Below are 24810 nucleotides of genomic sequence, written 5' to 3'. Positions count from 1 at the left end.
TGTGGCCACTCCTTCCACCAGTATACATCTATAATCCCCCTAGTATTCAATTTTTAAGTTTGAGATGTCTTGCCATGGAATTGTCTCGGTTTGGATATTGAACTCCACATCCTGAGGGCTGATCTTCCATTGATCCTTTTCCTGAATAGGAAGAAAGGGGTACAAAATATTTTTTAGACGAAGATGGCGCTTTAGCTCCGATTTTGGTCAGATATTTTGTTAACCTAGCAGGCAACATAATCATCGAAGGTCAGTGTAGCCATTATTTTGGCCGAGTTAGCTATGCTATCATCTAAATATTTTAGTACAAATATATGAACAGTCCAAAAGATAAACAAGAGGGATACCAAACTATGGTGTATCCTCTATTAGTAGTAGAACTTCAAGTGTGTGACATTCCAATTAGCATGAAGCTACTTCCCATCCATGTACTCGAGATCATAAGCTCCTTTGCCAGCAATCTCGCAAACTAGATACGAGCTTTCCTAATTGGGGCCGAGCTTCCTGTCCTTGAGTTCTTGTGTTGTGGGGACTACCTTTCGAAGGACGTAATTCCCTAACTTGAAGTGTCAAAAATTGGCTCTCTATTTGTAGTTTTTCTGAGTTCTTTATTTTTTACAGCTATCCGGATTAGAGCCACTCCCAGTTTCCTTCCACCGAGTCTATGTTTAATGTTAAGGCTTTCTCGTTAGATTCCTTGGTTGTGTAAGAAAATATTAAACTTCGTTTCCCTATCTCGACTGGTATTAAGGCTTCTGCACCATACACGAGTGAAAAGGAGATTTTTTCCATACTCATTTTTGAGTCGTCTGGTATGCCCACAAAACTCCAAGCAGCTCTTCTGGCCATCTCCCCATAGCTTTTTTCGATCATATCCTCAAATTACTCAGTAGAACTTGGTTTGATGATTCTTATTGGCCATTAACTCCAGGATAATATGGGGATAAAGTTATCCTCTTGATTTTCCATGCCTCGAAGAACTCAGTAAATTTTTCTTCGATGAGTTGTAGGTCGTTGTCGCAAACTATTTCATTAGGCACTCCAACCAACATATTATGTTCCTCCATATGAAGTCTATTACTGGTTTCTCTCGGACATGCACGACTGCTCCTGCTTAACTCACTTATAGAAGTAATCAGTCAAGAACAGTAAAAAATATTTACCTGACTCGAAGCTTGAGGGAGTGGCCCGACTATGTCCATCCCTCGCTTCATGAATGACCAAGAGAAAAGGATGGAATGCAGCAACTATGTTGGTTGGTATAGTTGGTGTGTGAAACAATGACATTTATCACATTTTTTTAACAGAGGCCTTTTTTGTCTTATTCCATTTGGGTCAGTAGTAGCTTGGTCAAATATCTGTCTTCGAAATAATTACAACAATTTCCTTCGTGGACTTCTCTCATTATATATTCTGTCTGTTTGAGCCCGAGGCACTTTGCTTAAGGACCATTGTACATTCTTTGATAAAGCTCCTCTTTGACTAGGCAATATTGGGTTGCATGCACTTTGAGTTGATGGACTGCTTTATTGCCATCGGACAATATCTCTATCTTGCTAGTAATTTAAAACTTGTTAGGCAAATTCCAAGTTAAGTTGGCCGTATTTACCTAATTTTTGCTTCGATTAGTGGCAGATTGGAATAAGTCGACCACTGAGTTGTTTCCTGACTCGATGATTTCTCCGCTGATTTGAGGTTGGCTAGCGCATCAACTTTAGCATTCTCATCCTGAGGTATCTGAGTGGATCTCCATTCCTAAAACTGGGCCAAGCGTATTGTAACTTTGTCAGATATTGTTGCATGCGAGTTTCTCGTGTCGTGTCCATCCCTTTATTTGATTGATTATGAGTTGGAAATCTCTTTTCAAACTCAAGGTGTTCTGCACCGAGTCCCCTATCTAATTCAAGTTCCACAACCACAGCCTCATATTTGACTTTATTGTTAGTTATAGGGTGACGTTTTCTAAACTGCCTAACTTTCTCTCTGGAGGGATGCAATGAGAGCTATTCCTAGGTCGGACCTTTAACATTGGATGATCCATCAGTAAAGATCCGGAGGCAACAATCACTTATTTCTCAGCCTCCAAAAGTATGTTCGCACTAAAGTCAGCCACGAAGTCTGCTAGGACTTTGTAACGACTCGATTTGTCGTTTTGAGTATTATAGCCATGTTCCCCTATTTATTGCTTATTCCATGCTCATTGGTTATTATGTGACTTGTAGGGGTATTGGTTTAGTTCCAGAGATATTCTGGAATGAATTGGGACACTTAATCCCAAGGTTGGAAGCCTAAATTGAAAGAGTTGACCGGATGTTGACTTATGTGTAAATAGCCCCGAAATGGAGTTTTGATGGTTCTTATAGCTCCGTATGGTGATTTTGGATTTAGGAGTGTGTCCGGATATCGATTTGATGGTCCGTAGATGATTTTGGCTTGAATCGACGAAAGTTGGAAAAATAGAAGTTTGATGAGTTGAGAAGTTTGACTGAGAGTTGACTTTGTGGTTACCGAGCTCGGATTTTGGTTTCGGAAGTTGGAATAGGTCCTTTGTGTCGTTTATGAATTGTGTGCAAAATTTGAGGTTAATCGAAGTTTCGGCATCGATTGTAGAAGTTGGAAATTCATTAGTTTCATTAGGCTTGAATTGGGGTGCGATTCGTGTTTTTGACGTTGTATGATGTGATTTGAGGCCTCGGCTAAGTTTGTATGATGTTTTAGGACTTACTGGTATATTTGGTTGAGGTCCCGGGGGCCTCTGGTGGATTTCGGAGGGTTAACAAATCGAATTTGAACTTAAGAAATGGTTGAGGTGTTCTGGACCGGTGCAATCGCACCTGCGAAGGATTTGGTCGCAGATGTGCGACCACAAAAGTGAAGGAGGCGTCGCAGGAGCGGTTTCAATTATGGCTGTGAGGCAGCGCATGTGTGAGGTGTTGGCCGCACCTGCGAGATCGCAAATACGGAGAGTGGAGGCGCAGGTGCAAGGTCTGGAGATGGGACCAGGGGGCGTAGGTGAGGAATATTGCCCGCAGATGCGGATGCGCATTTGCGCATGAGTGCCCGCAAATGCGGAAGTGGGCAGGAGGCTGTGGAGCCGCAGAAGCGATGAGGACTCCGCAAAAACGGAACCGCAGAAGCGGTTAAGTGGCTTCGCAGGTGTGAATTTCCTGGGCAGTGTATATATTCGAAGGGTTCCGAGATTTTATTCATTTTTGGACTTTGGCAGCTCGGATTAAGGTAATTTTTGAAGGGGGTTTCACTAGATTTCAATAGGTAAGTCACTTTTGATCATTTTTATTCATTAATATTGAATACCCATTGAATTTACCACCTAGTTTATATGTTTTTGAGGTGGAATCTTGGGAATTTTGGACTAGGGATTGGAGAGTAAGATTTGGGGATTTGAGTGGCGATTTGTTGTCGGATTTGAGTAATTTTGGTATGGTTGGACTAATGGTTGAATGGGTGTTCGGATTTTGTAACTTTTGTTGGATTCCGAGGCGTGGCTCCGGGGTTGACTTTTTGACTTTTTGTTTAAGAATTTAGCTTGATCGTATGGAATTGATTCCTATAGTTTGTGTTGATTGTATCGAGTTGTTTGTGGCTAGATTCAAGGCATTAGGAGGCTGATTCACAAGGCAAGGGCTTACTGGAGTAGAGATTTGCACGATTTTGAGGTAAGTAACACTTCTAAACTTGGTTCTGAGGGTATGAACCCCTAAATTACGTTTATTTGGTTGGTGTTGAGGTGACGCACATGCTAGGTGACAGTCGTATGGGCGTGCACCATGGTAAATGTGACCCGGTCGATTATGTGGTACTGTGTAGTCATCAAACCTTGTTGTTATTCATGTGATCCCTATGTATATGAGTCATTGAACTGCAATCCCTGTTAGAAATCATGTTAGGCTTTATGCTTATCTAGTTGAGACCCACTGGGGTCATTACTGTTGTTGAATTATTTGCTTAGATGGCAATTTTGTACTCAGTCACATCCATCATTTGCATATCATATCTCAGTCTCTATTACTGATTATTGTTGCATCATATATCATTGTTTGGGCAAATTGGCATGAGATTTGTGAGCCTGGGTGACTGGAGAGATTGATGACTGAGTTGGGGCCTGAAAGCCATGCTGTGAGTGAGATTTATGGATCGGGCTGCATGCCGCAGAAGGCCTTGTGGCTTTATATATATTATTATTATTATATGGATCGGATTGCACGCCGCAGCAGGCCAGATTGACTTTATATTATTGCTTGAGCAGGATCCGCCCCTCCGAAGTTTGACATACCAGTAGTGAGCGCATGTACTGTACATTGCTGAGTGACTGGGTGTGATGAGCGAGAATTGAGACAACCAGATTGGGTACTCTGAGAGTGTGAGTACATGAGGTTTTCATTGTGATGCATCACATGCGACATGCATATTGACATGTAGATATAGAGATGTAACGTTTCTCATATCAGTCATACTTGGCATATTTTATCCGTATTGAGCTTAACTGTTAAACCTAAAAGCATGTCTACATTCTTGTACAGTGTACCAATAGATTATGAGTTTCTCTGGGATATTATTGTCATGTTTCATGTCGTATATGTATTGTTTAAATTTTGTATTTGGACTGTATTGGTTGAGTTCGTCACTGCTTTCAGCCCAAAGTTAGTCTTCCTACTTATTAAGTACATTTGGTCGGTTGTACTCATACTACACTCTGCACTTCGTGTGCAGATCTAGGTGCTTCAGGCATGGAGGTTGCTAGCTTGGGAGCTTTATTAGTTTGGATACTATCGAGGTAGCTGGCTTGGCGTCCGCAAACCTTCACTCTCCTCCTTTTTCTTTTAGTTTTATTTATACTGTTCTACATTCCTAGACAGTGTTTCAGCAGTCATACCATGTCATTGTATAGATGCTCATGTACTTAGTGACACCCAGATTCGAGGAATTTTGTATTGAGATGCGGTGTTTTCTTCGAGTTATTATGAGATTTTTATTATTTAAGCTTAAATTCGATATATTTTAAATTAAAGAGGTGTGATTATTGTGAGTTGTCGGCTTGTCTAGTATTGCGATAAGCGTTATCACGACATATGAGATTTTGGATCGTGACAAGTTGGCATCAGACCTAGGTTACATAGGTCTCACGAGTCATGAGCAGGTTTAGTAGAGTCTTGCGGATCGGTACGAAGACGTCTGTACTTATCTCTGAGAGGCTGCCGAACCATTAGGAAAAACTTCACTTTCTTGTATTCTTGTCGTGCGAATTTGTTGATTCCGGAAACTAAACTTTTGTTATTCTATTTTCTCACAGATGGTGAGGACACGTGCTATTGGATCGGGCGGACAGCCACCAGTACCACCAGCTAGGGCCATGAGAGGCTTGGGCCATGGTAGAGGGCTCTCATTTACTAGTGGGCTCTCATTTGCTAATCATTTTCTTCATCTGCGTCATTCTTCATTGAAGCTTGCCCTAGGTCTTCTCTTTTTCTTTTTTCCTTGGGATTCTGCAATTTAGATATTTATCCAGTGATTTTCAGGTGAAAATCGAGTCTAAAATAGGAACAAAGTTATTGATTATGATGGGGAAAAAGGAAAGAATAAATTATTGATTGGATTCCACCAAACATAATCAATAGGAAGGGTAATAAAAGAGATAAAAGTCCTTTAAACGGAACATACTTTTTTTATAACATCTCTCAAAGCTAAAGAAAATACAAGATCCAAAAATCCTATATATCGATTGCACTAATCAGAGAGTTCTTAAGCTTAAGCTATGCAAGTTCCTGTCTCACAACTCCGGCCCTCTTAATCTTTGCCAACATAAGCTTAAACCTGTCAAGCCCTCTCTTCAACTTCCTTCCCCATGAACTGTTCTCCCACTTGGTCTTCACATCAGCAGCTTCCGTAGCCTCTACCAAGGTCTTCTTCTTTGAGATTCTTTTGATGTCAATTTTGATATCTGTGAGTGAAAGCCTCTTGAAGTTAATATGGCTCCTCAGCATGTCTGGAGCATCCGCAAGAGCCCTATTTTGGTCGATGACGTCGACATAACAACGAGCATTCCGGAGTCCTTTCCGTAGTTGATTAAGGCTACCCTTCCAATCTCCATTGTTTAGCCTAAAAATAAGTAATAATTAAATTTATATGCGGTTTAAATGACAAGTGATTTAATTTAACACGAATGATCTAAGAACAACAAATAATTAAATTAAAGAGAGATAAAACAATCAAACCAAATGCGATAAAACAATTGAGTCTGACTTTAACTACCTAGCTGGTGATACTGGAGACTAGTGGGCTCTCATTTACTACCTTTCAGCTGTCGGGGGAAGCCTTTAGATGGTGAGAGGCCTATGAGCGGAGTAGGCCAACCGTTGTTGCACTACTTTCATGGCACGAGTTCTCCGTTCTCTTCTTGCATAAGCTTGTGCCACCAACCCGCAGGGAGGAGTTGCATAGGCAATTTGAAATGCTATGCCATGAGGGCATGTCCGTGACCTAGTACGAGATGAGATTTTCAAAGTTGGATCGTCATGGGGTCTGGTTATTTCCCACATAGAGAGAGAGAGGATTAGGAGGTTCATCGATGGTATCAACTATGGATTGTGCTTTGTTATGACTCGAGAGAATGTAACAGGTACTAGGTTCGACTAGGCGGTTGATATTGCTCAGCGGCTAGAGCTGGTCCGTAGTCAGGAGCGTGAGGAGAGGGAGGCCAAAAGGCCTCATGGTTTGGGTGGTTTCAGTAGTGTTTCTTCTAGGGGTCTGTCCCACCTAAGCAAGGGTCGTCCTTACATGCCCGCTCAGATGGCTCGTCTGGTTCATCGTGGTGCATCAACTAGCCATGGTTCATACAGTGCTCCCATAGGTTAGTCATCTCTCAGTGCCCTCCCAACTCCGAGCTTCTCTCGTGCTCCATTAGTTTAAGGTTCATCTATGTCGGGTTCTTCTAGCAGTTATTCTGGTTCTCGGGGTCTGATTCAGTAACCACCACCATTGATGGATCGGATGTCACGACCCATATCACAGGGTTGTGACGAGCACCGGATGCCTTAATCAACCGAGTACCAATATAACGTATCTTTCTTATCATACCATCATGGGTAAGTGGGCCAGAAGGGCCGTCATGAGATAACTAGAATAAAACACAAGGGAATACTCGATATAGGACGACCCAACATGATATACAAACTTATACATGTGATATACGTGCCTATAGGATCGAAATGATCATTTGTACACTCAAAACATAGGCCGACAAAACCATATAATCATCCATATACATGACATATGTCTACAAGCCTCTAAGAGTACATAAAAATCATAAAGGTCGGGACAGGGCCCCGCCATACCAATCAATACATGTCCAAAGCATACTGACCAAAGATGCAACTCTGGAGCAAGTGGGGTTCCCCCAACACCTTCCGCTAAGTTGATAGCCTACTAGGAGGACTGTCAACTTGTCTATCGGGACCTGCAGGCATGAAACGCATCATCCCCAGGCAAAATAGACATCAGTACAATAAAGTACCGAGTATGTAAGGCATGAAAGCAATATATAAAAGACATGAAAGAAACATGGAGTAAAGAACTCAACCTGTAAGTCTGAATAGCTCTGTGAATCATGAAACATTTATAATACCATGCATATGCGTAGAAATATTATATCATGCATAAGTATATACGTACATAACATCATCAAGCCTCTGAGGGCATCCCATCATATCATCTCGGCCTCTGTGGATGAAATCATCAATGTATACCAGCTGATAAGGTGGTGGTGCGTATATACCGCTATAACCTTTCCCCATACACCATATACATATAATACACATGTATATAACGCCATCTTGTCATGAGTCAATGTACATGTATAAATGAATGCAATGCATAATAAGTAAGTCAATAAGATATCTCGGGATATCATAAGATCAATATGCCTTCGGTTAATAACGTGAAATAAACTTTATCAACTTACGTATTTTCTGAGACTCATGAACAAACGATATAATAATAGGACACATGGGGAATCAAGAACATAGGCACCCTTAGTACTTCTAAGAATAGAGTCATTTGTGAAAGTTTCGCGTTTGCTCGTTTCGTTTGCATCATATGAATCATGTCAAAAGGAAAGAAGGTATAGCCTTAACATAGCTTTGTAATCTTCTCCCCAATCGTCAACCAAGCTCAATATGATCTTCTTACGTCTACAAAGAGTAAACCGACTTCATCATCATCATATAAACGTTGTAACTCTCATATTTCAAAACCAATATTCTACAAGAAAATGGACAACACCTCCCATATTTTTACTACATCCCATAAGTTACTAAAAGTCACTAAATAGCCCAAGCAACAATAATATAATTCACAATAAGCTCTTCGATTACTTCAACAACCATTTTGAGCGGCAAGCTCGATTTATGATTAACAAAATATAGTTTGAATCTAGTTACATTTTCATGAATCTATCTACAACATCTATAACATCATAATTATTCTTACCATATTATTTACAGCCCAAAACATCATAAGAATAATCTTAAAAAATAGTCTACACGCCTAGCACCTTAACCTTTATCGTCAACCTCTTATTCTTCATGTTATCTTCTTCAATCATCTTAACTAGCACATAGATAATCTTAACAACAGAAGCCATAATATAATTGAATTATTTATAACAATTTCCAGCCACAACAAACTATATATATAGCCTCAACGCAGCCCATAAAAAGGGAGAATGATTCCTTATGCCATGTCAATTACTATCTTGTAGATTTCCTCTCAAACAACTCAACCAACACATGATTAACCTTAAAACAACCAAGGACATAATTTACTTATCTTAGGAAACAGATATAACTTGAAATACCCAACTGGTTTAGCTCACAACAACCCTCAATCACACCACAACACTGTAGGAGTTGTATTCTCTTCTTGAATAAACTTTTGTGTTCAAGTTGGTGTATAAACACTTGTATTTCTCCTTGAAACTCTAATATATACAAGGGAGGGACTTATTAGTACCTTAATCAACAGGAACAACATAAAATCTGAGGTTACTTCACTTGAAGAATCCTCCAAAACAGCCGCAAGATGAAGGACTACGATCTAGCAAGCACCACGGGATCTCTAGTATTGGAGTTATGTTTTTCTCTTTGGTTTTCACTCTAGAATAATGGAGACTGCTTTTAGAGTGTTTTGGGAGAGCATAGGGTTTGGTTGGGTCGAAACAATTACCCCAAATTAGCACTGACCAGATCTTTAAAGGTTGGAGAATCACCCACCGCCTAAGTGGGTCCCATTGGAGCTGCTTGCGTAGTCTCGCAGAAATGCGAATATATCTCTACTCCGATACCTTATCGACAAATAGTTTAATGCGTTGCAACCTAGACTTGTGAACTTTCAGTTTGGTATGTGTATCATACCTTAATTCCAAGTATATTGGAAGAAAATATCAGCTACATTTGATCAAATATTCAGCACATTATGAATGTAACTTGTGATGACCTTTGCCAACTTTTCTTCCACGACTTGCTTGACTTCAAAACGTAACACACGACTATCATGTGACTAAAATAACTCATAAAATAACTTCATTATCATGTTAAGCACCCTAGTCTACTCCAAAAGTATATGTTATAACTTTCCCCGCTTGTCCACTTTCAACAAAACTTATTTTCTTCAATTCGTTTAGCCTCTAAGCCTTCCAACACTCTTGGTACTTGTCATTCATGATGTTAAATATTTGTAACCTCCAAGGTAACATGATTAACTTACTTTATGTACTTTCAAAAATGATCTCATTTCTGATCTTACATCAATTGTCTTACGACGTACTCTTACGTACGAAAACATGGGGTGTAACATCATTTCCCCCTTTAGAACATTCGTCCACGAATGTTGACTGATGCACTTATCAGTCTCATAACCAATAGCTCTTGCGAATACTTTAATATTTTCCTTGCAATCTAGGTAATTGTTCTATGAATAAATTCACAATCAAGGGCATTCCGCCCTTTAGGCCTCTTTCTTACACCATGACTTGTGGTCGGAATCCTTAAAATCCCGTAACTGTTGCTACCTTCTATCATTCAGCCTGTACGAATCTGACCTTGTAAGTGCACCTATGCGACTCTTCTCTTCTTTTTCCTCCAGCTGTTAGCCAATATCTAGGCCTCACTTTTTGAACATATATAGAACTATGACAAGCTATCCCTTAGGGCATCTAGAGGTGTGCTGAAGTTCTTCTCTCGGTAATTTGTCGAACTTACGACCATTGCTATAGCTTGTTTCATAGCCTCGATTATATATGCTTATGGCTTTACTACTTCTAGGTAGGTTATATTATACTATAACACTTACTTCGGTTAATTATTACCGAGGTCTGCTACCCAACTCTAGGTTACTCTCTCGCTGCTTATCCTATATGTATAAATCTAAGTCCTTTAGTTCTTCTTCATTACTGTTCATCTTAAGAATTATGGCCTAATCTCATCTCATACTTTGTAACTTTTATCCATCCATTGTTGATTCCTCTTAATGTTGATCCATAATCTACCACTGATAACTTGAAACCTCTTATGTAATACATTGTCACCAGAGCTCACGTCTCATTTGGGAACATCTGAAGTTATTTGCCTGATCCACCTAGGGACAATGCTATACTTCAATAACTGTATTTCATAACATCCCAATGTGATTCATCTTATGGGGGTATTCTAATCCCGTGCAATTCATGAAATACCTTTTCTTTAAATCATTATTCAATCAAAGGCCTAAACGTCATCCTCTTATCATTTATCACAATTACACCCTTACATTATGACCAGGGAAGCATTCCATCTCTTCTAAATGCTCCTAGTTTCAAACTCCATTGAGCTCATTCAAGCTATACTGAGCTTTCTATAACTTACGAAAACCATCAACTCTCTTGTTTTGATGGGCTTAATTTCGAGGCCTTACATATTCTTGTCACCTTCTCACTCGCCTTTTCTTATATTTACTCCTATCTACCTAAAACCTTGTCTCTCTATCATACCTTAGATTGCAACCTACACATATCTATTTATACTACTCGCAATCTTCCTTTTAATGGCTAGCACCATAGATTTCCTTTCGTGCCTTCTCAGTTGTCTTTAAATGTAAACAATTACTTTTCCTGGTCGTTCTGCCACTTTTTGCATGAATACTTGGCTTATCTTAGTGCCCACACATATTGGAATTCCATGAAACTCATATGATCTCGAATATTACTTTTGATTTTACTTCCCGTTCAATAGTCACAATAGGTGCCACTCTCTTATAGAGTGCATACGATGTTCTAGTGAGACTGTTATAACAAAACCATTATTTCTTTAGGTTACTATGCTTAGGTTGAAGCCTTTTTCCTTATTTCCTCAACTAGCCTTTCGTTGTAGTACTTAGGGGAGACCCTTTGACTCTTGTAAAGGATTGAGCTTATTATATCGTATACTCGACGGAATTTTCGATGTTCTTACTTGTCTATAAATATCCTTAGTTACATACCTCCGTGCCCTTGTGCTCATAGGGTTACTTCTGAACTCAAATTTTGATTGTCTCTTTAGTGGCACTCTCATATTTTTGTAAAACTTAAACGGTACCTTTAACTTTCCCAATTCCTATCTAAAAAAAATTCAAGGATTGCGATCTCGTATCTGTGAGACTGAATTCCCTATGCTGGGGTTCACTACGTTTATCTTGCATGATTTGTTGATTTATCTGTAACCTCTTGTCTAGCCATAACTAGGCTCTTCCTGAATCAACTACAGACTACTCGTTGGTCCATTCTCATATCTATATTTTGCGTAACCCCTCTTGGGTTATGTTTTTTTTCTCTTAACTTATCTCTCGCACTGGTTCCTTATGTATCAAGAGTACATTCGCACTTATTTACCAATTAACATCCTTGTCGGGAACCCTTATGCGTCTTACTGCATCATGCTTGCATATTGTTCAGGAGTCGTGACATATCTATAGGATCTAATTAAATGCAATCTCATTTCTTTTGACTTTATACCACATTCTTCCTTTACCATTCTATATTTACCTGAACCACTTAAGTTCGACTTAATACCAGATCACACCATCTTCCTTCCTTTAGGGGAGTACTAACATTTAATGCTATGAAGATTTACCTATAAATATTTTACCTCTTACACTTTGGCGTCTTTTCAAATCTTCACAAACTCTTACTTGCCTAGCGGTAACCCTTATGTACCAAGGATAACTGAATTTCATACGCACGAGGGTGACACCTAGTGTAACTGGCACACTTAGTCCCTTAAGCTTAACTCTGCTCACAGTGTTTGTTTTAGGGAAGCGCCTTCCTGAATGACCTTTAAAGGTTATTCTTCTGTTGTCCATTCTATTATTGTCGGAACACGATCTCTAAAATTCTCACAATTCCGACTATTATCAAATCCTTTGATCCCTAATTCATGTTCGGTTTTATCTTGTTTACTAGACCATACTAATATTTGTTACTACATGGGGTCTAACTTAGCCTTATGGTAATCACATTGGAGTCACCAACTCATTTCTCGAAATGAGGATATGACCTTTGGCCGATACTCTTTTATTGTCTCAAGGCAGGCCACCTCTTATCTTTTCCTTCACTTGACTATAGACTCTGTCTGTGTCATATTTTGATTTACCATTATCACCCATTTATCACATCTTACTCATAATGCTTCATTTACTCTCTTCTTATTCTCCTGCTAATATTTCTGTCTATCACCTTATTCTGAAAGCTTCAACAAATATTCTTTCACTTTTAGATCCCCTTGATCTATCCACTGGCTCTTTGGGTCATGTAGAATTCTCTCTTTACTAGGGGCGGGAGCCATACAAAGGTAAATACTTATCCCTTCAAGGATTCCAGTGCCAATCTTCTAAATTTTTCCTGGACATTCTAGTATTTCATATCTAAATGTACTATTCTAGAGTGCACCATCGAGGTGTCTCACAAGTAGAACTATTACCACGTTTGCAATATCCTTCAGAAATGCCAGCTAATGGTAACAATCCATCTACCATTTTGGGTTACTAATATCTCATCCTTCTCTTACACAATATCTGTTAGCTCCCATAGGGCATAACTAAGATGGGTGTGGCCAATTGTACATACCTCTATTACTATTAAAGGTAACTCACAATACTTATATTTCTCTGTTTGAATTGTAAAAACTGACAATCTTCACTAACTGGGTACCTCGTACCTTTCTTCACCTTGCTTTTGTTACTTGTTGAAACTTGTATCTATCTTCTGATTCTCTTGTTGCTTTTTAAACCATATGGGTGGATAGATATTCATGCCTTAGGGCTCCTTATCAAGAATCTTACATGTCTTAGTACACACATGATCTGCTGAAGACCTCACATTTACTCATCATAAGCATGATGCAAAATCGAGTTCCTCCGACTCAACTCTTCCACATCCATATTCAATCTCTTACCAGCTGTCTTTCTGGATATATGTATCATTGTATTACGAATAAAATAGAATTTAATAGTTTGAATTCTTACAACTGAGCTCTACCACACGATCTAGAGTAAGAAGAAAGAGTGACAATCCTAAATAAGCAGTAGCCTCCTGATTATAAGTGTGGTGCATAACACACCCATAGACAAGACTCTACTAGACATGGCTTAAAGACTCCCTATGACAGAACTGCTCTGATACCAAGTTTGTCACGACCCAAACCGCAGTGTCGCGACGACCATCCGATGCATTACTCAACCGAGTACCAATGTAACATATCTTTCTTATCATACCATTATGGGTAAATGGGCCAAAAAGGTCGTTATAAGATAACCAAAATAAAACATAAGGGAATACTTGACATAGGATGACCCAACATGATATAAAAATTTATACATGTGACATACGGGCCTATAGGATCGAAATATTCATTTGTACACTCAAAACATAGGACGACAAGGCCATACAATCATCCATATACGTGACATATATCTACAAGCCTCTAATAGTACATAAACATCATAAGGGCCAGGATAGGGCCCCGCCATACCAATCAATACATGTCTAAAGCATACTGACCAAATAGGCAACTCCGGAGCAAGTGGAGTGCACCAACACCTTCCGCTAAGCGGATAGCCTACTAGGAGGACTGTCAACCTGTCTATCGGGACCTGCGGGCATGAAACACAGCGTCTCCAGGCAAAAGGGATATCAATACAAATAAATGTACCGAGTATGTAAGGTATAAAAACTAGTATATAAAAGACATGAAAGAAACATGGAGTAAAGAACTCAACCTGTAAGTCTGAATAGATCTGTGAATCATGAAAAATTTATAATGCCATGCATATGAGTATAAATATTATATCATGCATAGGTATATGCGTACATAACATCATCAAGCCTCTAAGGGCATCCCATCGTATCATCTCGGCCTCTGTGGGCGAAATCATCAACGTATACCAGCTGATTAGGTGGTGGTCCTTATATAACGCCATAACCTTTTCCCATACCCCATATACATATAATATACGCGTATATAACACCATCTGGTCATGGTTCAATGTACATGTATAAATGAATGCAATGCATAAGAAGTAAGTCAATAAGATATCTCCGGATGTCATAAGATCAATATGCCTTCGGTTAATAACATGAAATAAACTTTATCAACTTACGTATTTTCGAAGACTCATGAACAGACGATATAATAATAGGACACATAGGGAATCAAGAACATAGGCACCCCTAGTACTTCTAAGAATAGAGTCATTGTGAAAGTTTCGCGTTTGCTCTTTTCGTTTGCATCATATGGATCATGCCATAAGGAAAGAAGGGATAGTCTTAACATAGCTTTGTAATCTTCTCCCCAATCGTCAACCAAGCTCAATATGATCTTCTTATGTATAAAATGAGTAAACTGACTTCGTCGTCATCATATACGCATTGTAACTCTAATATTTCAAAACCTATTTTCTATGTCACGCCCCAACCTCAGGAAGCGTGACCGGCGCTCAACCGAGTTAACCCGGTCGAGCAAGCCTGTTAAATACTTTCTACCCAACTCACCTATGATCAAGAAAACAAAAGACATGATTTCATTAATTAGACATTAGGAAGTACATACATACAATATTAAACCATTTCATTAGCTATTTCGCCTTTAAGTCTCAAAATACACATATTCTTATAGTTTGAGTGGAACAAATGATCAAACACAACATAAGTTGTTTAACATTCCCAACACCCATATACAACCCACATAGTGTCTACGGAGTCTCTAAAAGATACAAAAGAGTCTATGATAGTGCAGGCGACAAGGCCCCGGCTATACCTTGAGACATGATAATAATATGATCAAAATATACAATACGTGACCCCGGGATGAAGTGGGGCTCACCAAGTCTGCTGGGAAGAGGATGTGCCACTAACGCTGATCAACACTGCCTGCTATGTTACCACTTGCATCCATTTAAAGATGCAGCGCCCCCGGCAAAAGGAACGTTAGTACCGTCGAATAACACTAGTATGTATAGCTAAACACCATCTGAATAGAATGAATAATAATACAAGGGAAACAATCAATGATTCAATACGGGCTTCAAATAACATTAAAACATCAAGTTAAGGATCACATAAGTTTTCAAGTCAATTTCCATGTTATTAGGTTGGGTGATCTTTAGTGCCGATATTCCACAATTCACAATACCTCTGTATTCTTACACGGAGTTCGATCTCGACCCGATCGGCTCGGTCGTCTCATTTTAGACGTCAACCATAACCATAATTTCATTATAATTTGCAGCACAGTTACCTCCATGTGTGCAGCATGGCATCCAATCACGGCCCGATCGGCTAGGCCGTCTCACCCGAGACATTACCTTTTTCAGTTTATAATTTCTAACACATTTACCACCATGTGTGCGGCATATAGTCCAATCATGGCCGATCATCTAGGCCGTCTCACCCGAGACATTACCTTTTTCAGTCAATCATCTCACATCATACTTCTTTCATATACTTTCGATTCATTGGCACTAGTGATCACGATTACAAAGTCATTCTTGGAACTTGGCCGTATTTCATAGTTCTAGTCCCCTTTTTCACCTTCAAATATCATTATGATTATAAAAAATAATAAGGCTTCCCATTCAAGACATTAAATTCACATATGGTCAATTTGGGAATCTTAGGTGTCGCGCCCCTCTTTCTCGCAAAATCGGGTTTCAACATTGACAACTCTTTTAAAAAAGGGAGGAAGGGTTATTAAAAGAGAGTCGCCACCTAACGGATTAAGGTGCGTTAGGGCACCTATTGCAAATGACTCGGGTTTACTAGTTTGCGTCACCAAAGATCGGGTAAGGGCTCAAATTATCTTGAGGAGAAGGTGTTAGGCACTCCTAGAGGTCTACAACGGTGGGTCCCGACCGAACTTAAATCATGTGAATTAGTCTAAGAGAGAAGAGAAACATAAAGAAAGAATTATCTTAATAGGAGTGGGGGTACTAAGTTTTTTAGCTTAAAAGGTCACCCCATGCAACATAAATAATACTTCGCAATTCCCCCAAGATGGGGGTATTACTCATATTATTTAGCGGGCACAGACTATCATCTCCTGCTACCCGATTACTATCTTTAAGTTATTTACCTAAAGTGCTCTAATCAATTCTAAATCGTACCCTATGCGTGCACTACCCTTCCCTTGCCTATAGATCAGGAGGCATTTGGACCTCTATTTTTGGATGGTTCTAGACTTAACTTAGGTTGCTCAAAATGATAAAAACTAGGCGACATACAAAACAAATTGGACTTTCATGTAAAAGCAAATAAGGGCTCAGGTTAGCCTCCACACTTAGACATCAAATGCACGCCAAATTGATTAGCATTGAAAATTGCAGATTTTAATAAGTTAAGGTTGCAGAACCCTATAGGCAGGATCTCTATGTGACACTGAATTTAATGAGCAGACATTTTATACGTAAAAGCCTTTTCTCTTAACACAATTTCTAAAACCGACATAATTGCCTACTGATTGTAGTATAAGGGATTAAAACCTATAGGCATGATGTCTAGGTGATTCACGCAGTAACTAATAATGGTAATCAGATGAATATGTTCAGAATTTCTTAATCGAGTCCTATAGGCATGGTTTCTAGAATGGTAATTAGCACAGTGTTGAAAACTCTTAAAGAAACGAGCAGGGCGATAATTATAATGGATTCAGACTCTATAGGCATGATTTCTAGAATTAAAACTGATTTTATCTCTTATATGCATGATTTCTATAATTAAAAATTGATTTTAGATCCTATAGGCATGGCATCTAATTTGTAGAATAAACCGTAGGTAAACAGAATCCTATGCACACATTGAGATATTAATCATTCAATATCCTATAAGCATGGTTTCTAACAAATTAAAGCAGAACACATTTGAACCAAATAAATAACCTATAGGCAAGATTTCTAACGCACATTTGAGCAAAGTAATGAACCTATAGGCAGGATTTCTACCCATTTCAATACAAGTGTAAGAAAAAACCCTTTCCCAATTTCACTAATACCCCAAAATGTTATTACAAGAATTATTACAGACCAAAATGAATGGAATAAATTACAAAGTAGAATAACTATAGGGAGCCTACAACAGACCCAAAGATATACCCAGCCAAGCCAAGCCTTCATTCTCATGGCTCATAACAACCCAAAATTACATCTTCATGGACATAAGACAACCAGAAATTAAGTGATTCACCCAGTAGGCATAAAGCAGAGTTGAGCATATAGAACCAAGACCCTAGTGTGTCAGAGTTCCCAAGGGCTTCAAGAACCCAGGGCAGTGCTCACACTAGGGAGGTTAACAAAGATAATTCAGGGGAGAGACTAGGGACCAAGTCCTAGTGTGTCAGAGTTCACAAGGGTCTAAAATGAACCCTGAGCAGTGCTCACACTAGGGAGGTCAAAGGACAGAACCTACATAGCCTTGGCTTTCAGCCGGCTAAGAATGGGATTCAAAGAGCTTAGGTGACAAGTGAAAGAAGGGACCAAAGTTGAGAAATAGGAATTGAGGGATTTAAACAGACACGACCAAATTGAGCAAACAAAGCAAACAGTTGAATAAATCACAGAACTTTAAAAAAAAACAAGCTGAATGTAAACTGAGAAAAAGGTCCCACACTTAGCGCAGAAGCAGTCATATGCTGAAAAGAAGTTGAGAAAAGAACATGTTTGTAGGATTGACAAAGATTGTTGTACACAGGTGCAAAACAGGTTGAAACATGGTTGAATTATGCTAAGTACACAACCTTGTTTTATTACCAAGAAAACAGGACAACATTGTGATGAGTCAAATAATCATAGAAAGAGCAGGGCATCATGTTAGCACAGGGGTGAGATTACAATCACAAATTAAGACACATATGCAAAACTATTACTACAGAGTGGAAGGTAAAATCATGTCAAGTAGTATATATAGGCATTCAAGCTTTGTCATAGTGGTCTAATTAGCTAAATATGATCCAATTATAACAAAGGTATAGCCTAACATTGCAAAGTAACAATTCAAACATGACGAGACAACGGTTCCAAATTACAAGCAAACACCAGAGGGGTATGGGGTCGAGTGATCATGTTGAGTGACACAATAGCAGAGAGGAAGATTATGACTAACAATGAAGGTCTTAACACAGGCTAACACAAATGTGAGGCATCCACTACAGGGATTCAGGACAAAGTAAGTAAACATGTTCATGAGCATTCAAGAGTCAATTCACTAATTGAATAAACCTTAAGAAGGTTCAAATTAATTAGGCTAGGAGTAGATAACTTCAGAACTGGTAGCATTAGGAGAAGTTAAATGCTAAAGAGACTAAAAACATATAAAGTTGACAGAACGATGCCTAAACATAACTCAGAAGTATATTGAACCATGGATTCAGAAGTAAGAACACATAAAGTCAGAGACACGTAAGGATGAAATTGCAAAAGTCAAGTGACTTACCAGTTAAGCGAAAATGTATAAAATAACAGAAGTCCACAATATTCTGAATAGCAAGATCTCATAACTAAATGGCCTTGGCTTTCAGCTGGCCAAAATCAGAGTATAGAATGCAATATCAGAGTAAAGCTTTAGATCTAGTGAGGCTATAGTGAAAAATAAGTGTCCTCCAAAGAGAATGGGGGAAGGGTTTATATAGTGTAGAAATCGAACACATAGACATGGAGAACAAATTATTCAGATGCAAACAAGATAGAAAGAAAATATTCCGGAATCAATTAGAAGCGATTTTAGAGCATAGATTAGAGATTCAGTAATTCAACAGGGAAACACACAAATAATACCAAAAATACCAAAATCGTTCAGAGTTATATTTAAGGCAAAGAATACAGTAAAAATAGGGAAAGATAAGGAAAAAGAGTAGTTAAACACAGAAAAGGAAAAATATCAAGTAAGAATCGGTAAGAAACAAAGGGGAATTCAAACCCTAGTTGGCAGGAGTCGAAGATTGGCCGAAATCTCGGCTAATCGGACCCATGTAGCCATGGTTGTGAAGCATATGGACGAGATACATGTCCAGATTCAAGTAGTCAAGATGAAATGGTCAAAATCTGAGGTGTAGTACTTTCCATGTTTAGGCAAGTACTAAGAGGTAACATAGAATCGTAGGAGATGGTGGTATAATACACAAAAGGTAAGAAAATCATGGAAAAATCCATGATTGAGGCAGATTCGGAGAGGTTATTTTGAGATGCAGCGGTTAAGGATTTTCAGAGAGGAGAGAATAGAGAGGCGGCGGGTTTGGAGGGAATGGGTTTAGGGTTGAGTGATATAAGGAAATGAGGGAGTCGTTTGTGAGCCGTTGATCATTTTTTATCAACGGCTGGGATTTGAGAAGGGGTTGGGTCGGGTTTGGACTGGGTTGGGTCATTTAGGATTGGGCTGGGGTTATTGGGCCAAGGTCTGGGTAGTCATGTCCGAAATTAGGAGGAATTTAGGGCTGGATTTTAAATACCCAATTTTAATCAAATAAATAATTTATAAAAGTAATAAATAAATAAAACAAATATAATTTGTACATGAAAATGATTAAAAACAATTATTTAACATTATAAAAATATAAAAAGTTATTTTTTGTATAAATAATGTAATTATATGTACATATGGGCTATTGTTGCAAAATGTGCAATTTAGCCCTAAAAATGCAAATGTAATTATACGAAATGCACTGAAAATATTTAAAACCTCATATTGGTATAAATGATAAGTTTGGATGATTAAATAATCATAAAAATAATTAGGTGGGTAATTACTGGATATTTATATAATAAAATGCAGAAATAAAATGATTTAAAGTCTTTAAAAATCATGAAAGATTATGAAAAATACTTGTGTATGCTTGTAAATTGAATGATGATGCATATGAACTATTTTGAAAGTATGTATATATATATATATATATATGGAAAAATATGAGAGAAAATTTGGGTATCAACATTAGGCACATAGAGGCTTTTCATACAATTTGGCATAACAACCTTTATTTCGATCTTGACATGAAGTATTAACATTTCTAACACATATTACACATTTTGAACACATCCTCAAATGGCGAGATGACATGATGAAGCATTTAGAATAAATATTGAACATACATCCTTCGACACAAACACATTAGGAATAGCCAATTCAATAATGATCAAGGACTTACTCCAATTACATGAACACCATGGGATTCGATTCTAAGAAGAAGGGGGTTCAACCAACATACCTCAATTGAGCTTCTCAAACTCTAAAATCATCCGAAATTCTTAGCAACTTCAATCTATTTTAGAAATATAATAAGTTGAACCAAAATTAGGAAGATAATCATGGTTTAGCTCATTTGAGCATTTTATCAACACACTATGTGTGTATTAAGGTTCCATGGCCCTTTTATGAAAGACTTCACCATCCCACACCTCATTCTTTCCTATCTTTAACTCATAACCTTCCCACGTATCTTAAGAATACATGCATGCAAGGTAAGCACTCCCATTCCCATGAACTACCTTACTAATTGCCCATTCTAGTTATATTTCGAATTTAAGAGCTTAGTGATAGAATCTTACCTCTTAGGATAAAGACCTAGGGTGCTTCTCTTGATAATATTCAAAGGTTTAAGCAAGAATTGAAGAGAAAGTTTTGATGAGGATCACTTTCTCCCTCTAGGACTCTCTCTCTCACTCAAAAGATATCAGAAATAAGCTCAAAATGGTGTACGGGGTGTGTTTTAACGGAATAGGGTCGAGTTTAAAACCCCCAAAAAATGAAGCTCCGAAATAGGTTCTGCGGTCGCATATGCGACCGTATAATGATTATGCGGTCATCGAAATGACCGCGAAAGGTGGCTCTGGGAATTGGGCTTGCCTGCTTCACTCTACGGCCGTTATGCGGCCCACAGACCTATTCTGCAGTCGCATAATGCACCGCAGAACCTCCCTCCGCAAAACTATAAGGATGACTATACGACTAAAGTGCGGCCCGCGAAACGTTTATGCGGTCGCATAATTGGCCGCGAAATTGACACCAAAAATGCCCCACAAAACTGCCTCACTCTACGACCATTCTGCGGTCCGCAGAGTGGTTCTGCGGCCGTAGAACGGGCCGTAGAAATGCTTACTTCTGCCCAACATTTTCCTTCAACTCCCCAAGTACTATTCAACCCAAAAAGTTTGAACCTCTACGCCGCGAAGAATTTCTACTACTATTAACCTCTACGCCTACTTCGGCTTCACGGAATCCGGGTTTTTAGAAAAACATTTACGGGGCCTTACATTCTACAAGAAAATGAACAGCATCTCCCCTATTTTTACTACATCCCATAAGTTACTAAAAGTCATCAAACAGCCCAAACAACAGCAATATAATTCATAATAAGCTCTTCGATTACTTCTACAACCATTTTGAGCGGCAAGCTCGATGTATGATTAACAAAATATAGTTTGAATTCAATTCCTTTCCATGAATTTACCTACAACATCTATAGCATCATACTTATGCTTACCATATCGTTTACAGCCCAAAACATCATAAGAATAATCTTCAAAGATAGTCTACATGCCTAGCACCTTAACCTTTATCGTCAACCTCTTATTCCCCATGTTATCTTCTTCAATCAGCTTAATTAGCACATAGATAATCTTATCAACAGAAGACATTATAATTGAACTGTTTATAACAATTTCTAGCCACAAAAAACTATATATATATAGCCTCAACACAACCCATAAAAAGAGAGAATGATTCCTTATGCCATACTATCTTGTAGAGTTTCTCTCAAACAACACAACCAACACATGATTAACCTTAAGCACAACCAAGAACATGATTTACTTATCTTAGGCAGTAGATATAACTTGAAATCCCCAGCTGGTTTTGTAGTACCCCAGAAAATTTTGAAGTACTTAAGCGCTATTAAGAAAGTTGATGTGTACTAATTATAATATTTTGTGTGCAGACAAAGACTATTAATACGATGGATATCAATTGGATATGACAATAAATTTACGAGACATATTATAAGTGATGTGGGGTCTAAGGAGAGCCCTAAGTCTAAGTCAAGTTAGAAATTACATGATAGACTAAAGTTTCAAATGAGTACGTACAAGACCAAATTTTGGACGAGCATATCTACATATATATATAAGGAGTTATGTGATGGAAAACCTATCAAAGGAAAGATCGCCGAGTCTAGTTTCTAACTATTTAAACTGTTTGTCATTTGGACACTCCTACAAGAAGTTATGACCAAATTCCCAAAGGCTGGATCTGCAGTCAATTTTACGACCGCAAAACGGTTCCGCGGACCGCATAAGCATCGCGAAGTGGAGCAGAGACGGGCAAAGTTTTAAAAAATCATTCTTCTACCACATAATTGATTATGCTATCACATAATTGATTATGGTGCCCACATAATCGATTCTGCTACAGACATTATAATTGAACTGTTTATAACAATTTCTAGCCACAAAAAACTATATATATATAGCCTCAACACAACCCATAAAAAGAGAGAATGATTCCTTATGCCATGTCAATTACTATCTTGTAGATTTTCTCTCAAACAACTCAACCAACACATGATTAACCTTAAGCACAACCAAGAACATGATTTACTTATCTTAGGCAGTAGATATAGCTTGAAATCCCCAACTGGTTTTGTAGCACCCCGAAAAATTTTGAAGTACTTAAGCGCTATTAAGAAAGTTGATGTGTACTAATTACAATATTTTATGTGCAGACAAAGACTATTAATACGATGGATATCAATTGGATATGATATATCAATTGAATATGATAATAAGTGTACGAGGCATATTATAAGTGAGAGCCGTAAGTCTAAGTCAAGTTGGAAATTACATGATAGACTAAAGTTCCAAATGAGTACGCACAAGACCAAACTTTGGACGAGCATATCTACATATATATATATGGAGTTATGTGATGGACAACCTATCAAATGAAAGATCGTCGAGTCTAGTTTCTAACTCTTTAAACCGTTTGTCATTTGGACACTCCTACAAGAAGTTATGACCAAATTCCCAAAGGCTGGATCTGCAGTCAATTTTGCGATCGCAAAACGGTTTCGCGGACCGCATAAGCATCGCGAAGTGGAGCAGAGACGTGCTAATTTTTAAAAAACCATTCTTCTATCACATAATCGATTATGCTGCCCACATAATCGATTCTTCTGCCCACACAATCGATTATGCTACCACATAATCGATTATGCTGCCACATAATTGTACCACTTAATTTACTTCGGGGGTAATTTTTGGAAACTTTCCTATCCGACCCTATTTTGATATAAGGAATTTGGGGGTCATTTTACAAGGTAAAATATGATATTTTTAGAGAGAGGTGAGAGTATCTTAGAGAGAGAAAGAGAACACCTAGTCATTTTGTTCATCAATTCTTGCTAAAGGCTTGAAGATTTCACAAGGATCTTGATAGGGCTTCAAAGAGGTAAAAATTCCTTTCCCCAATTCTTTAATTTCGAGTTTGAGGTAAAAGATAGGTGATTGGGAGTATGATTCTTGGGTGTGAGAGTATTATGTATACATGCATGCACCAATAAGGTTTGTGGAAAGATTGTTGAGCTCAAATAAGTAAAAATTGGGTTGTGGAATCAAGAAAATCTTGTAGAAGAACCTTGTAGTTAAATTTGCACACCAAGTGTTTGATGAAATTCTTAAATAAGGTGAACCCATTAATATCTTTTTAATTATTGTTCACTTTTGTTATGTTTCTAAATAGATTGAAGTTGCTAGGATTTCCGGAATATTATAGTAATCTAAGGAAAGCTCAAGCAAGGTATGTTGGCTAAACTTCTCTCCTAGAATTGAATCCCATGATGTTCTTGTAAGTCCCGAGTTATCCATTATAAATTATTTATTTCGAATATGCTTTGTGTTGAAAGGTATATGTTCAAAATGTGTTCCGGATGCTCTTATCATATGATGTTATCCTTTGAGAATGTGTTCAAAGCATGAGTTGGGTATAAAAATATTATAACTCCAAGTAGTGTTTCAAGTGAAGGCTATTATACCAAATTGTGTAAGAAGTCTCAATGTGCTTAAGACTCTTAATTGCTCATAGGTGTACTAAAAGTGGCGATTAGATATTCTTTATTGTTGATAATCTATAAAGATACTTGAAAGTGAAATAAGGGAATTGGGGATATAGAGTGTGACCAATGTGCCAAGAATGAAAGTTATACTTGTGGCTAGTGGTGTCAATGAAATGAAATGATGTGTGAAATATTATGA

At 38.2% G+C, this 24810-nt stretch overlaps 1 protein-coding gene across 1 annotated transcript in view; it reads right to left on the bottom strand.

Moving 5' to 3' along the window:
• Nucleotides 1–5771: 5771 nt before the first annotated feature.
• Nucleotides 5772–24810, bottom strand: part of LOC142171754 (large ribosomal subunit protein eL14y-like) — a 30348-nt gene continuing 11309 nt past the window's right edge. The window contains exon 2 of the mRNA XM_075235453.1: nucleotides 5772–6117. Within this exon, the coding sequence (XP_075091554.1) occupies nucleotides 5772–6117 (346 nt within the window). The remainder of the gene's footprint in view (nucleotides 6118–24810) is intronic.

The sequence above is a fragment of the Nicotiana tabacum genome, chromosome 17, assembly GCF_000715075.1.
Source record: "Nicotiana tabacum cultivar K326 chromosome 17, ASM71507v2, whole genome shotgun sequence".
Classification (NCBI taxonomy): domain Eukaryota; kingdom Viridiplantae; phylum Streptophyta; class Magnoliopsida; order Solanales; family Solanaceae; genus Nicotiana; species Nicotiana tabacum.
Note: the sequence above shows the minus strand (reverse complement) of the source record. Positions and strands in the feature narration are given on the sequence as shown.